General features: G+C 39.3%; 1 protein-coding gene across 1 annotated transcript in view; it reads left to right on the forward strand.

Annotated features, from left to right (window-relative positions):
- The window catches only part of MCEE (methylmalonyl-CoA epimerase), a 14,836-nt gene extending 2,789 nt beyond the window's left edge, over window positions 1–12,047 (forward strand). The window contains exons 2-3 of the mRNA XM_007949902.2: window positions 2,888–3,225; window positions 11,895–12,047. Of these exons, the coding sequence (XP_007948093.1) occupies window positions 2,888–3,225; window positions 11,895–12,047 (491 nt within the window). The remainder of the gene's footprint in view (window positions 1–2,887; window positions 3,226–11,894) is intronic.
- The last annotated feature ends 406 nt before the right edge of the window (window positions 12,048–12,453 follow it).

Below are 12,453 nucleotides of genomic sequence, written 5' to 3' on the forward strand. Positions count from 1 at the left end.
CTTGTGTGTGATGTTAATGATATTGTTCAATAATTTCCACATTCTGTGGGATCACCTTTCTTTGGAATGGGTACAAATATGGATCTCTTCCAGTCATTGGCTAGGTAGTTGTCTTCCAAATCTCTTAGCATAGCATAGTGAGTGCCTCCAGTGTGGCATCTGTTTGTTGAAACATTTCAATGGGTATTCCATCAATTCCTGGGGCCTTGTTTTTTGCTAATTCCTTCAGTGCAGCTTCGACTTTTTCCTTCAGTACCATTGGTTCTTGATCATATGCCACCTACTGAAATGGATGAACCTTGACCAATTATTTTTGGTACAGTGACTCTATGTATTCCTTCTAACTTCTTTTGATGGTTCCTTCATCATTCAGTATATTGCCCATAGAATCTTTCATTACTGCAACTTGAGGCTTAAACATTTTTCTTCAGTTCTTTCATCTTGAGATATGCCAAGCATATTCTTCTCTTTTGGTTTCCTAACTCCAGGTCTTTTCACATTTCATTATAATAATTGACTTTGCCTTCCTGAGCTGCTCTTTGAAATCATCTGTTCAGCTCTTTATCTTGTCATCTCTGCCATTTGCATTAGCTATTCTTCATTCAAGGGCAAGTTTCAGAGTTTCTTCTGACATCCACTTTGGTCTTTTCTTCATTTCCTATCTTTTTAATGACCTTTTGCTTTCTTCGTGGATGATGTTCTTGATGTCATCCCACAATTCATCTGGCTTTTGGTCACTGGTGTTCAGTGCATCAAATCTATTCTTTAGATGGTTTCTAAATTCATTGGGGTATAATCATGGGTCATATGGACTTGTTTTAATTGTCTTCAACTTCAACTTGAACTTACATATGAACAGTTGCACAATGGTCTGTTGCACAATCAGCTCCTGGCCTTATTTTGACTGAAGATATTGAGCTTCTCCATCTCCTCTTGCCACAGATATAGTCACTCTGATTCCTATGTACTCCATCTGGGAAAGTCCATGTGTATAGCTGCCATTTGTGTGGTCGAAAAAAGGTATTTGCAGTGAATAAGTCATTTGTCTTGTAAAATTCTATCTTGTGATCTCCAGTGGTATTTCTATCACCAAGACCATATTTTCTAACTACTGTCGATTCTTCTTTGTTTCCAACTTTTACATTCTAGTCACCAGTGATAATTAACACATCTTGACTGCATGTTCGGTCAATTTCAGACTGTAGAAGTTGATAAAATCTTCAATGTCCTCATCTTTGACTGCGATGGTTGGTGCATAAATTTGAATAATAGTCGTATTAACTGGTTTTTCTTGGAGGCGTATGGATCTTACCCTATCACTGACAGCATTGTACTTCAGGATAGATATTCAAGCATTCTTTGTGGTGATAAATGCCAGTCACTCCATTCCACTTCAATTTGTTATTTTCAGCATAGTAGATCATATGGTTGTCTGATTCAAAATGGCTAAAACCAGTCCATTTCAGCTCACTAATGCCTAGGATCTCGGTCTTTGTGCGTTCCATTTCATATTTGACAACTTCTAATTTTCCTAGATTCATACTTTGTACATTCATGTTCTAATTATTAATGGATGTTTGTAGCTGTTTCTTCTCATTTTGAGTCATGCCAAATCAGCATATGGAGGTCATTAAAGCTTTGCTCTATCCACATCATTAAAGTCAGCTCTACTCTGAGAAAACAGATCTTCCCCAGTCATATCTTGATTGGCCTCTGACCTGAGGGGCTCATCTTCCAGCACTATATTGGACAATGTTTTAGGGCTATTCATAAAGTTTTCCAGTAATGTATTAGACAGTGTTTCTCTGCTCTTCATATCTTTGAACAGTGGATGACCTCTTCCTTCTTCCGAGTCTGCCTTATTCTGGAAGCTCTGCTGAAACCTGTCCACCATGGGTAACCCTGTTGGCATTTGAAACACCGGTGGCATAGCCTCCAGCCTCACTCCTCACAGCAACATACAAGCCACCATAGTACCACAAACTGACAAACAAGTTTGTCTCCCTTAGTTGTTCCAAACCACCACCGGTTCGCTTCCTGGTGTCCCTTAGGTGTTCCAGACCGCTGCCAGCTTGCATCCTGGTCTCCCTTAGCTGTTCCAAACTGCCAGTGTCTCACTTTCTGGTCTCCCTTAGCTGTTCCAAAGCAGTCAGTTAGGAATACATAGGAGAACATATTACAGCTCTTTCAGTTACCGATAGAAATGGTTTCTTCACATTCAGAAGTGGTCATGCCTCAAACCCTTCAAAATTATAAAAAATAAAATTCTGATCTTAGAAGAAATCATTTTCAATACCTTCTTGATCTTTGCTTATCCCCCCAACCATTACATATTTTCCTTAATTGGTGTCATTTGAATCAAATACACGTTAAAAAATACTAAATGGTTATACCTTTAATGAATTTACACAATATGGGATAAAATTGGTTTTTGGTAGGGAAGGCTTTCTCTCAGGATTAAATCTAAGTTGTTTCACACACATTAAAATTTTGTGAAATATAGAGGGTAGCAAGTATTTGTTAATGATACATAACTATCCTTCAAGCAGTAGCAGTAAATGTAATTATGAAAAATATCTTTCTTCTGAATCTAATTGAAGTTCAGAGTTAGCTTTTTTTACTTATAGACAGTTGTTTAAATAGACCAGAGTAGGTGATTTTGGCTTAACTTTTTCTACTTACTACCCTGATTTGACTTTTGGAATAAAACAAAACTGCTATATACAAATTAAAGCAGAGCATTTTTCTCTTTTATGACTACTGTTGTCTATAATACAGTGATAGAATATAATTTTTGCATGTATTACTTCTTCAGTTTTTTATTTTTTTAAATTAACTCTAGAAGTGTAATTTCTAAAGAATGATACCAATCCTGTTCACTTTACAGGGCTTTTTTCCAGATTCCAAACTACAGTTCCAACAGTAAGAACTTTGTCCATGTCACAGTCCTCATTTAAAATGTCAGATTCTGTATGGAATCTGGGTCGACTCAATCATGTAGCCATAGCAGTGCCGGATTTGGAAAAGGCCTCAATGTTTTATGAGAATATTCTGGGGGCCCAGGTAAGCAAAGCGGTCACTCTTCCTGAACATGGAGTATCTGTTGTTTTTGTCAACCTGGGAAATACCAAGATGGAACTGCTTCATCCATTGGGCAATGACAGTCCGATTAAAGGTTTTCTGCAGAAAAACAAGGCTGGAGGAATGCATCACATCTGCATTGAGGTATTTTAAGTATTTTAATGCTTGATGTTTTAATTCTGTCTTTTACAAAATTATCTTTTACTTTTTAAGACTATCATCACTGTTATCAGATACTTTTATTAAGTTCTCTAAGGGGAATGATAATTTTGGCCATATACAAAGCTGGATCCAGAGATACATACTTTCCCTCTAGAGATCCATAAAAAACAATATTAATGTATTTTATTGACGTCTCGATTCAACAGCCACTATGAAGACCACTGGATCATTATAAAAGCAATATGTTTTTAATTACTGATTATGATTTTTAAGATGTTGTGAATTGTATCTGTAAGCAATCCCCAGGGGGGAAAAAACACGAAGAAATGTTAGACAAGAACATTCTCATTAGAAGGGCTATAACTGTAGATATTCATGCTCATATAACTGCCTTTGGTAATATCAGCAATACCAATTATGCTTCAGTTAATTAATTTGATAAGACCATTCTTTTGAAAGAAAGGATAATATAATTAAGAGGCCTTTTTTGTGGTCTAAAAAGAGTTAGCTTGATTAGAGCATGAATTCAAGTAAATCCTTCAATTATAAATCTTCAATTATTGGAAATATTTGAGGACCTGCACTGTATACTACACTAAGTACATGGGATTCAGTAATGAGTAAGACATGGAGCATGCCTATAGTGACGAGGGGCAGATATTTAAATAGGCAATTCATGTGATAAGTAGAATTAATGAAACATATTCTCAGTAGCACAAAAGGAGAGATTGATTGCTCTGGGCAGGTCAGGGGGTTGGGAAGGCATTACAGGGCATGAGTTGTAAGGAATGTGAATGAGTTCCTCAGTGGACAAGAAGAGAAAGGTATTCCAGTCAGAGGGAATAACACGGAAGGACATAGAGTTATGTTGTTGTTCTTGTTATTTGCCGTGAGTCAGACCCGACTCACAGCGACCTCTCCTTGGGTTTCTGAGGCGGTATGACTATGGAAGTAGATTGCCCAAGCTTCTGTCTGAGGAGTGGCTGGTGGGTTTGAACTGTCAGCCTTCTGGTTAGTAGTCAAGTGCCTTAGGCACTACAGTAGTTATCAAAGCAACTAATAATTATTGAGTCCTCTGGAAATATGTGAAGTTCAGTTTTCAATTTTTATAGCTACCCTCTGAGAACAATACTGACTTTGACAGAGAAGTTAGCTTACCTATAGTCACATTAGTAGTAGGTGACAGGGCTGGGATTCAAACCCAGGTTTGTTCTCATTGCAAGATCTATGCTCAGCCATAATGCTAGATTGCCTTCACCTTAATGGCTGAGTTTAAAACATGAGGTGGGAAAGCTATACATTTGGTCAAGGAGTTAACAGGACCTAATATTTAGCCTTTATTATTTAAATAATGGAGGATGATAAAATACATATTTTTAGGAGGTTACTTTTGGCCGCAGGTCTTTATTTCAGTAGATTTGGAGGTTTGTCTAAGGCGCCTCAGGATTAGGAGCAGCATCATCTGCATTTGAATCCTCTCTCCTCTCTCTTATACTACACTGCCTGTGTTCTACTTCAAGAGAGCCCATGCATTCAAAGGAAACCAGCTACGTGGGGTAGAAGTTCAGTTAGCTAAAGGAAGTGGAAGTTCAGTAATGTTATAGCTAATTCACTTGTAGAGATTAAAGGGAGGAAATGAAAATGTATACGTATATGAGTATAAAAGGAAAGTATGTAATAGGAGAAGGTGTGAAATGAGGTTAGTTAGTTGTTACTTTTGTATGACAGTTCCTGTCACCATTCCCTACTCTCCACCAAAAAGATATATTGAATGGCTTAATGTAGGTTGGTAGGTGGATAGATAGATAATTTTTTTTTGTTTTCCTGTTCTCAGTCTGGGAGCTCTGGTGGTGTAGTGCCTAAGGCATTTGACTGTTAACCAGAGGGCTGGCAATTCAAACCCACCAGCCACTCCTTAGAAGGAAGATTGGGCAATCTACTTCTGTAGAGATATCACCTCGGAAACCCAAGGAGGGGTTGCTATGAGTCAAATCGACTTGATAGCAGTGAGTTGTTTTTTTTTTTCCAGATTCACAGTATATAAGTGAATTACCTTGAACTAATAGGGGAGCCCTGCTTCCATAACATACTTATAGGGTCACTCCAGGTATCACCATTTGCTAGCCAGTGGGAAGGCAAGGCAAAGAGAGTACAGAGCAAGTGCCTTTGAGAATGTGGAGTTGATCTAGAAATTACACATATCATGTTTACTCATATCCTATAGACCTGAGCTTGGTGATATAGCATGCTTGTTTGCAAGGAACACTGGGAAGTAAGTCTATAGCTAGGCAGTTATGTACCTGGCTAAAACTTTTGGGTTGCTGTAACTAAAAGGAAGCAAAGAAAAATGACTACTAGAGGCCAGCAGTCTATGACACACTGGATTCTTTTTAATAAATGATATTGTCAGCATGACAGTTTTCAGAATGAAGGCATGCTACAAAATGGAAGTATTTGAGAACTATTCCTTCCTGTGCTACAGTAATCTGTGAGACAGTGGTTTCATGAGATGGAGAGGGCTTGGATTTCTAAATCACCAGATGAAATAAAATTTCTTGCCTACTCTTCAGTACCAAACCAAACCAAATTCACTGCTGTTGAGTCGATTCCAACTCATAGCAATCCCTCTTTAGGTTTCTGAGGCAGTGTCTCTGTGGGAGTAGATTGCCCAGTCTTCATTCTGAGGAGTGGCTGATGGGTAGGAAATGCATTTTTGTTGAGTGAAAATTTCTTTGATCATTGTTCTAGTTAATGTAGCTATGTAATACATTATTCAAAACTTTACAGTGTTAAAGAATAACTGTTTTATTTAGGATTTTGTGGGTTAGGAATTTAGGAAGGGCTCAGATGGATGGTTCTTGCTTGGGGTCTCTCATGTGGTAGTGTCACATGTCAGCTGAAGCTGCAGTTACCTAAAGGATTGACAGGGCTGCATGTTGGCTGCCATTGGATGCTAGCTGGCACATAGGGACTGAGGAGCACTACGTACCACTTCTTCAGCATTACGACTTAAAAGTAGTTCTGAGGATAGTTGGACGACTTATTTGGCAGTTGACTTCCTCCCAGAGTGAATGTCCCAAGAGAATCAGGTGGGAATTACCTGACCTTTCTGACCTACCATCAAAAGTCCCACTATAGCACTTCTGCTGCTGGATATTGGTCATAAACAAGTCTTCAATGCAGACAGATTCAAGGGAGGGGACATAGATGCTGCCTCTCAATGGGAAGTATATCAGAGAATTTGTGGACATGTTTTAAAAATGCTGTGGCCATCAATAGATGTCTTTAGGTGGCTCAAATGGTTAAGGAGTTGACTACTAATTGAAAGACTGGTGATTCAAACCAATTCAGACATGCTTCGGAAGACAAGCCTGGTGATCTACTTCCAAAAGTCTGTAGAGTGAAAGAGACCTCTGATAAGCAAAGCACTATTGAAGAGAAGAACAAAGTAGGATATCTCACACTCCTGGATCTTAAAACCTGCTATACAGCCACAGTAGTCAAACTTCCTGTTATTGGTACAATGACACACACATGGAGCAGTGGAATAGAATTGAGAACCCAGAAATAGATCCATTGACTTATAGTCAGCTGATCTTTGACAAAGGGCTGAAATATCCATTAAATGGGGAAGAGATTGTCTGCTTAACAGATGGTGCTGGCAAAACTGGAGATCCATTTGCAGAAAAATGAAACAAGATCTGTACCTCACACCATACACAAAAACGAACTCCATATGGATCAGAGACTTAAATGTGAAACCTAAAACTATAAAGTTCCTCAAGGAAAAATTAGGGGCAAATTTAGTGGCCCTATTATATGGCATGAATAGACTATCAAACTTAACCCAAAATGCACAAACAGCAGAAGATAAACTAGATGAATGGGACCTTCTAAAAATTAAATTTTTATGTGCTTTCAAAGACTTCTCTAAAAGAGTCAAAAGAGAATTTACATATTGGGAAACATATTTGGCAATGACATATCTGACAAGGGACTTACTCTCAAGTTTATAGAAAACTCCTATACCTCAACAACAAAATGCCAAATAATTGAATTTAAAAATGGGCAGAAGACATGAATAGACACTTCACCAAAGAGGATGCTTAGGCAACCAACAAACATGAAGAAATGTTTACAATCACTAGCCATTAGAGAGATGCAAGTTAAAACAACAATGATATACCATTTTGCCCCAGCACTAGTATCAAAGTTCAACAAAATAAAAAATAATGAATGCTGGCAAGGATGTTGAGAGATTGGGACCCTCATACGCTGCTGGTGAGACTGTCGGATGATTCAACCACTGTGGAAAGCAGTATGGTGATTCCTTAAAAAGCTGGTATTAGAAATACCATTTGATCTAGCAATCCGATTACTATAGGTATATATCCTAAAGAACTGGGAGCCAGAATAAGAACAGATATATGCATACCCATGTTCATCACAGCACTATTTACAATACCAAAAAGATGGAAACAACCTAGGTGCCCATCAACAGAAGAATGGATGACCAAACTATCGTGCATACAACAATGGAATACTGTGCAACCCTAAGAATAACGTAGAATCTGCAAAATGTGGATGAATTTGGAGGACATTATGCTGAGTAAAGTAAGTCAATCACAGAAGGACAAATATTGTATTAGTCCTTTATTGTAAAAAGTCAAGGAAAGGTTTATATATGGAAGGAAAGTTTCTTTATTGGTTACCAAGGATGGGAGGGTGGGGGAGGGAACACTGCTAGATGGCCAGAGACAAGTATTGATTTGGGTGAAGGGGAGGGCAATGTACCAAATGTGAGTAATCAACATGGTGGAATTGAGGAAGAGGAAGACATAGAGAGGTGCATGGGAGGTACAGACGACAAAGATGAATCTTCTCGCACATCTAGTATTGCATTGTCAGTGATGGCAAACATTGATCTATATAGGTGGATAGCTGGCTGGACAGGCTGAACGATTAGGTATGTCTATGCAGGTTGGAGTGTGCCCATGACTATGTATAGGGTTGGCAGATAATGTTTCTATGAGTGTATTTGTGTGTTCTGTAAGAATTTCCAGGTATATAGCAGAGCTAACAAGGGACAAGGGTGTAGTCCTTTCTTGCCACAGCCAGCTACCCAGAGAGAGCAACTAGTTGAACCTGTGGGCTTTGGACCATGGTCGCAAGGGACATCAAGCTCAACTGGCATAACATAGTACACGAAAACGTTGTTCAACATCCTGCTTTGGTGAGTAGTGACTGGGATCTTAAAAGCTTGCAGGCATGGTCCGATAGAGCCTGGTGGAACCACTGAGACTGTGGCCCCTAGCTGCCCTTCAGGTCTGGAATTGAACCCACACCCGTGGCTTCCAAACAAACAAAAGACAGCCATATGAGTTGAACATGTACCTCAAGTAGATACACTCCTTGGAGAGAACAATCATGGGAGAAAGAAGGGCTGCTTATGCACAGGGAGACAGCTCAGGGGGCAAGAGTGCATGGAGGGATGGACACTGGGAAGAGGTAACTATGGGGAGGAAGTGGGAAGGGAGCTATTGCATTGTGGTAAACTGTGGTCAATGTCATGAGGCAAAGTGTATGTGAACTGCTGTATGGAAAGTGAATTTGCTCTGTAAATCTTCACTCAAATCACAATAAAAAACAAATAAATAAATAATAAAAAAGCTTGCAGGCAGTATATGACTATGAGACCAGAAGAACTAGATGGTGCCTGGCTACTCAGAGGAGGATCTATGTAGGATCTATGTAGGAGATCCTGGATAGAGAGGGAGAACAATGTGGAACCAAAGTCAGAATCATTTGGAGGAAAAAGAAAAAAAAAGGGACCAGGTTTGCTAGTCTGATAGAGCCTGGTGGAACCCCTCAGACTATGGCCCCTAGCTGCCCTTCAGGTCTGGAATTGAACCCACACCTGTGGCTTCCAAACAAACAAAAGATAGCCATATGAGTTGAACATGTACCTGAAGTAGATACACTCCTTGGAGAGAACAATCATGGGAGAAAGAAGAGCTGTTTATGCACAGGGAGACAGTTCAGGGGGCAGGAGTGCATGGAGGGATGGACACTGGGAAGAGGTAACCATTGGGAGGAGATGGGAGTGGAGCTGTGTTGCATTGTGATAAATTGTAGTCAATGTCATGAGACAATGTGTGTGTGAACTGCTATATGGAAAGTGAATTTGCTCTGTAAACTTTCAACCAAATCACAATTTAAAAATAAAAATCTTGCAGGCAGCCATCTAGATGCAACAGTGGGTCTCTCCTCATCCAGAGCAAAGAAGAATGAAGAAAACCAAAGACGCATGGAAACAATTAGTCCAAGGGACTAGTACACCATACGATCCTCAGCCTATACGACTATAAGACCAGAAGAAGTAGACAGTACCTGGCTACCACTGTCAGCCAGTGGAGAGGGGGGATCTATGTAAGAGATCCTGGATAGAGTGGGAGAACAATGTGGAACAAAACTCAAAATTACTAAAAAAAAAAAAAGACCATGTTTGCTGGTCTGATAGAGCCTGGTGGAACGCTTGAGACTGGTCCCTAGCTGTCCTTAAGGTGTGGAATTGAACCCACTCCTGTGGCTTCCAGCCAAACAAAAGACAGGCATATGAGCTGAACATTTACGTTAGGTAGGTACACTCCTTGGAGAGATCAGTCATGGGAGAACAGAAGAAATGTGTATGCACAGGGAGACAGCTTGGGGGGCAAGAGTGCATGGGAAGGAAGGACACAGGGAAGAGGTGGCTATGGGGAGGAAGTGGGAGGAGAGCTGTTGCATTGTGGGAGATTGCAGTCAGTGTCATGAGACAAAGTGGATGAACTGCTGTATAGAAAATGAATTTGCTCTGGAAACTTCTATCCAAATCAAAATAAAGTTTTTTGTTTTTTGTTTTTTTTTAAAAAAGAGAAGCCTATAGAGTGCTTCTACTTTGTACACACAGGGTCAACTCAAAGATCACTGGTTAGTGGATAACCATCAACAAATTAATGTGTCCTAAACAAAAGGAGATTGTATGAAACTTCTCAAAGCTCTAAAAACCAAACCAAACTCAGTGCCGTCAAGTCAGATCCAACTCTTAGTGACCCGTCCTTGGGTTTCTGAGGTGTTATCACTACAGAAGTAGATTGCCCAGTCTTCCTTCCAAGGAGTGGCTGGTAGGTTTGAACTGCTAGGTTTCTGGTTAGCAGTCAAAAGCCTTAAGCACTATGCCATAAGAGCTTCCAGAGTAATTTTATTTTCAGATCTCCAGAAGTGGGAATGAGCTGCATTAGTGCATGGAAGAATAGCCAACCTATCCAGATTTTGTAAATGTAGAAAGAAAATAAATAAATAAATAAAAATAACAACCCACTGCCACTGAGTCGATTCTGACTCAGAGCAAGCCCCCATTAGGTTTTCAAGGCTGTAAATCTTAACAGAAATAGATGACCTCATCTTCCTCCTGTAGAGCAGGTGGTAAATTTGAACCTCCATCCTTCTAGTTAGCAGCCAAATGCCTTACCCATTGCACCAACAGAGCTTCTTGTAAACATAGGCTAAATAAAAATTGGTACTTGATAAATTTTTTTTTTTTGTCATTCCCTGGAGAAAGGAGCTATGGTAGTGTAGTGCCTATGGCACTTGACTGCTAACCAGAAGGCTGGCGTTTCAAACCCACCAGCCACTCCTCGGAAGGAAAGTTGGGCAATCTACTTCCGTAGAGATATGCCTTGGAAATCCAAGGGGGGGTTGCTATGAGTTGGGACCGACTCAATGGCAGTGAGTTTTGTGGAGAAGGATATCATACTTGGTAAAGTGGAGGGTCAACGAAGAAGGGGATGGCCCTCAACGGGATGGATAGACACAGTGGCTGCAACGATGGGCTCAGGTATAGCAAGGATCTTGAGACTGGCACAGGACTAGGTAGTGTTTTGTTCTGCTGTGCATAGGGTCGCTGTGAGTCAGAGACAACTCGATGGCACCTGACAACAACATTTAGTGTCCTCATCAATTGTTTGGCCACTTTTAGAATCCAGTATATAGTCCTTGGCTCTTTGAAAATAAGATAGAAATGATTTAGAAGAGAGTCACTAAATTATAAAAGTTTGGATTTTTAGGCATGAGAAACACATATTGATGATAGTTATTTTCATATATTGAAGTTATAATCTTAAAGATGATAACTAGATTAAGGGAGTTTGAGGATCAGAGGAACACTCATATTTGTTGAGTACCCAGTATGTGCCATAAACCGTACTAAAAGCTTCTCATCTAGTCCCTCATTTTAATGTAATAATAAATCTCACTTACATAGTAGTAGGCCTTGTCTCCCTCTTATAGATGAGAATCACAAGGCTCTGAGGAAAAACCAATTTGCTCTGTTTTAACTAGTAGAAAATGTTATAAAGTATAGCACACATGATACAGGTTGTAAGGAGAAACAGTTACTAATTGTGAAAATTATTACTAAGCATTGCAGTTGGTCACCTCAGAATATTTAGCAATTTCATTTTCCTCTCTGGAAGTTTTAAGGGTTTTTGATTGTTTAATAATGGTCCTGACCAAAAGCAGAGGAGATAGGCCACATGAGTTATCAATATTTCTTCTATAATTCAATATTTTTATGATCTCAGCCTTATTCTTATTTATTTCCTTTTCTGAAGGTGAGTAACATAAATGCAGCTGTGATGGATTTGAAAAAAAAGAAGATCCGTTGTCTATCTGAAGAGGCCAAAATAGGAGCACATGGAAAACCTGTCATTTTTCTCCATCCCAAAGACTGTGGTGGAGTCCTTGTGGAACTGGAGCAAGCTTGATTTATATATGCAAGAAACTAAATTAATTGATCTAAAAAATTCTTATCAAAAACAATTAAGACTCAAAATGATAATAGCAACTTGAAAGATTAGATAGGAACCTCTGGGGGCAGTGAGTTTACGGTAAGGAGGAAGGAAAAACTCAAAAAAGGAAGTTGAGAAGCATTGCACAAGTCAAAGAATGCCATCATAACATAGAAATGTTGAATTGGTGTATGTTTTGCTGTGTGTGTGTATTCTCAACAACAACAAAAAAATAAAACTTTAAAAGCCCAAAACCATCAAAATACACTATGGAGCCCATGACTGCTTATGTCACTTACATATTCATAGTTAAAAATTAAATGAAGGAAAGATTGAAAATAAAATATATATGCATATGCACACATAGGGAGCTCTGGTGGCT

The sequence above is a fragment of the Orycteropus afer genome, unplaced genomic scaffold (assembly GCF_000298275.1).
Source record: "Orycteropus afer afer isolate SDZICR_OR568_19922 unplaced genomic scaffold, OryAfe1.0 scaffold00256, whole genome shotgun sequence".
In the NCBI taxonomy this organism is placed as follows: domain Eukaryota; kingdom Metazoa; phylum Chordata; class Mammalia; order Tubulidentata; family Orycteropodidae; genus Orycteropus; species Orycteropus afer.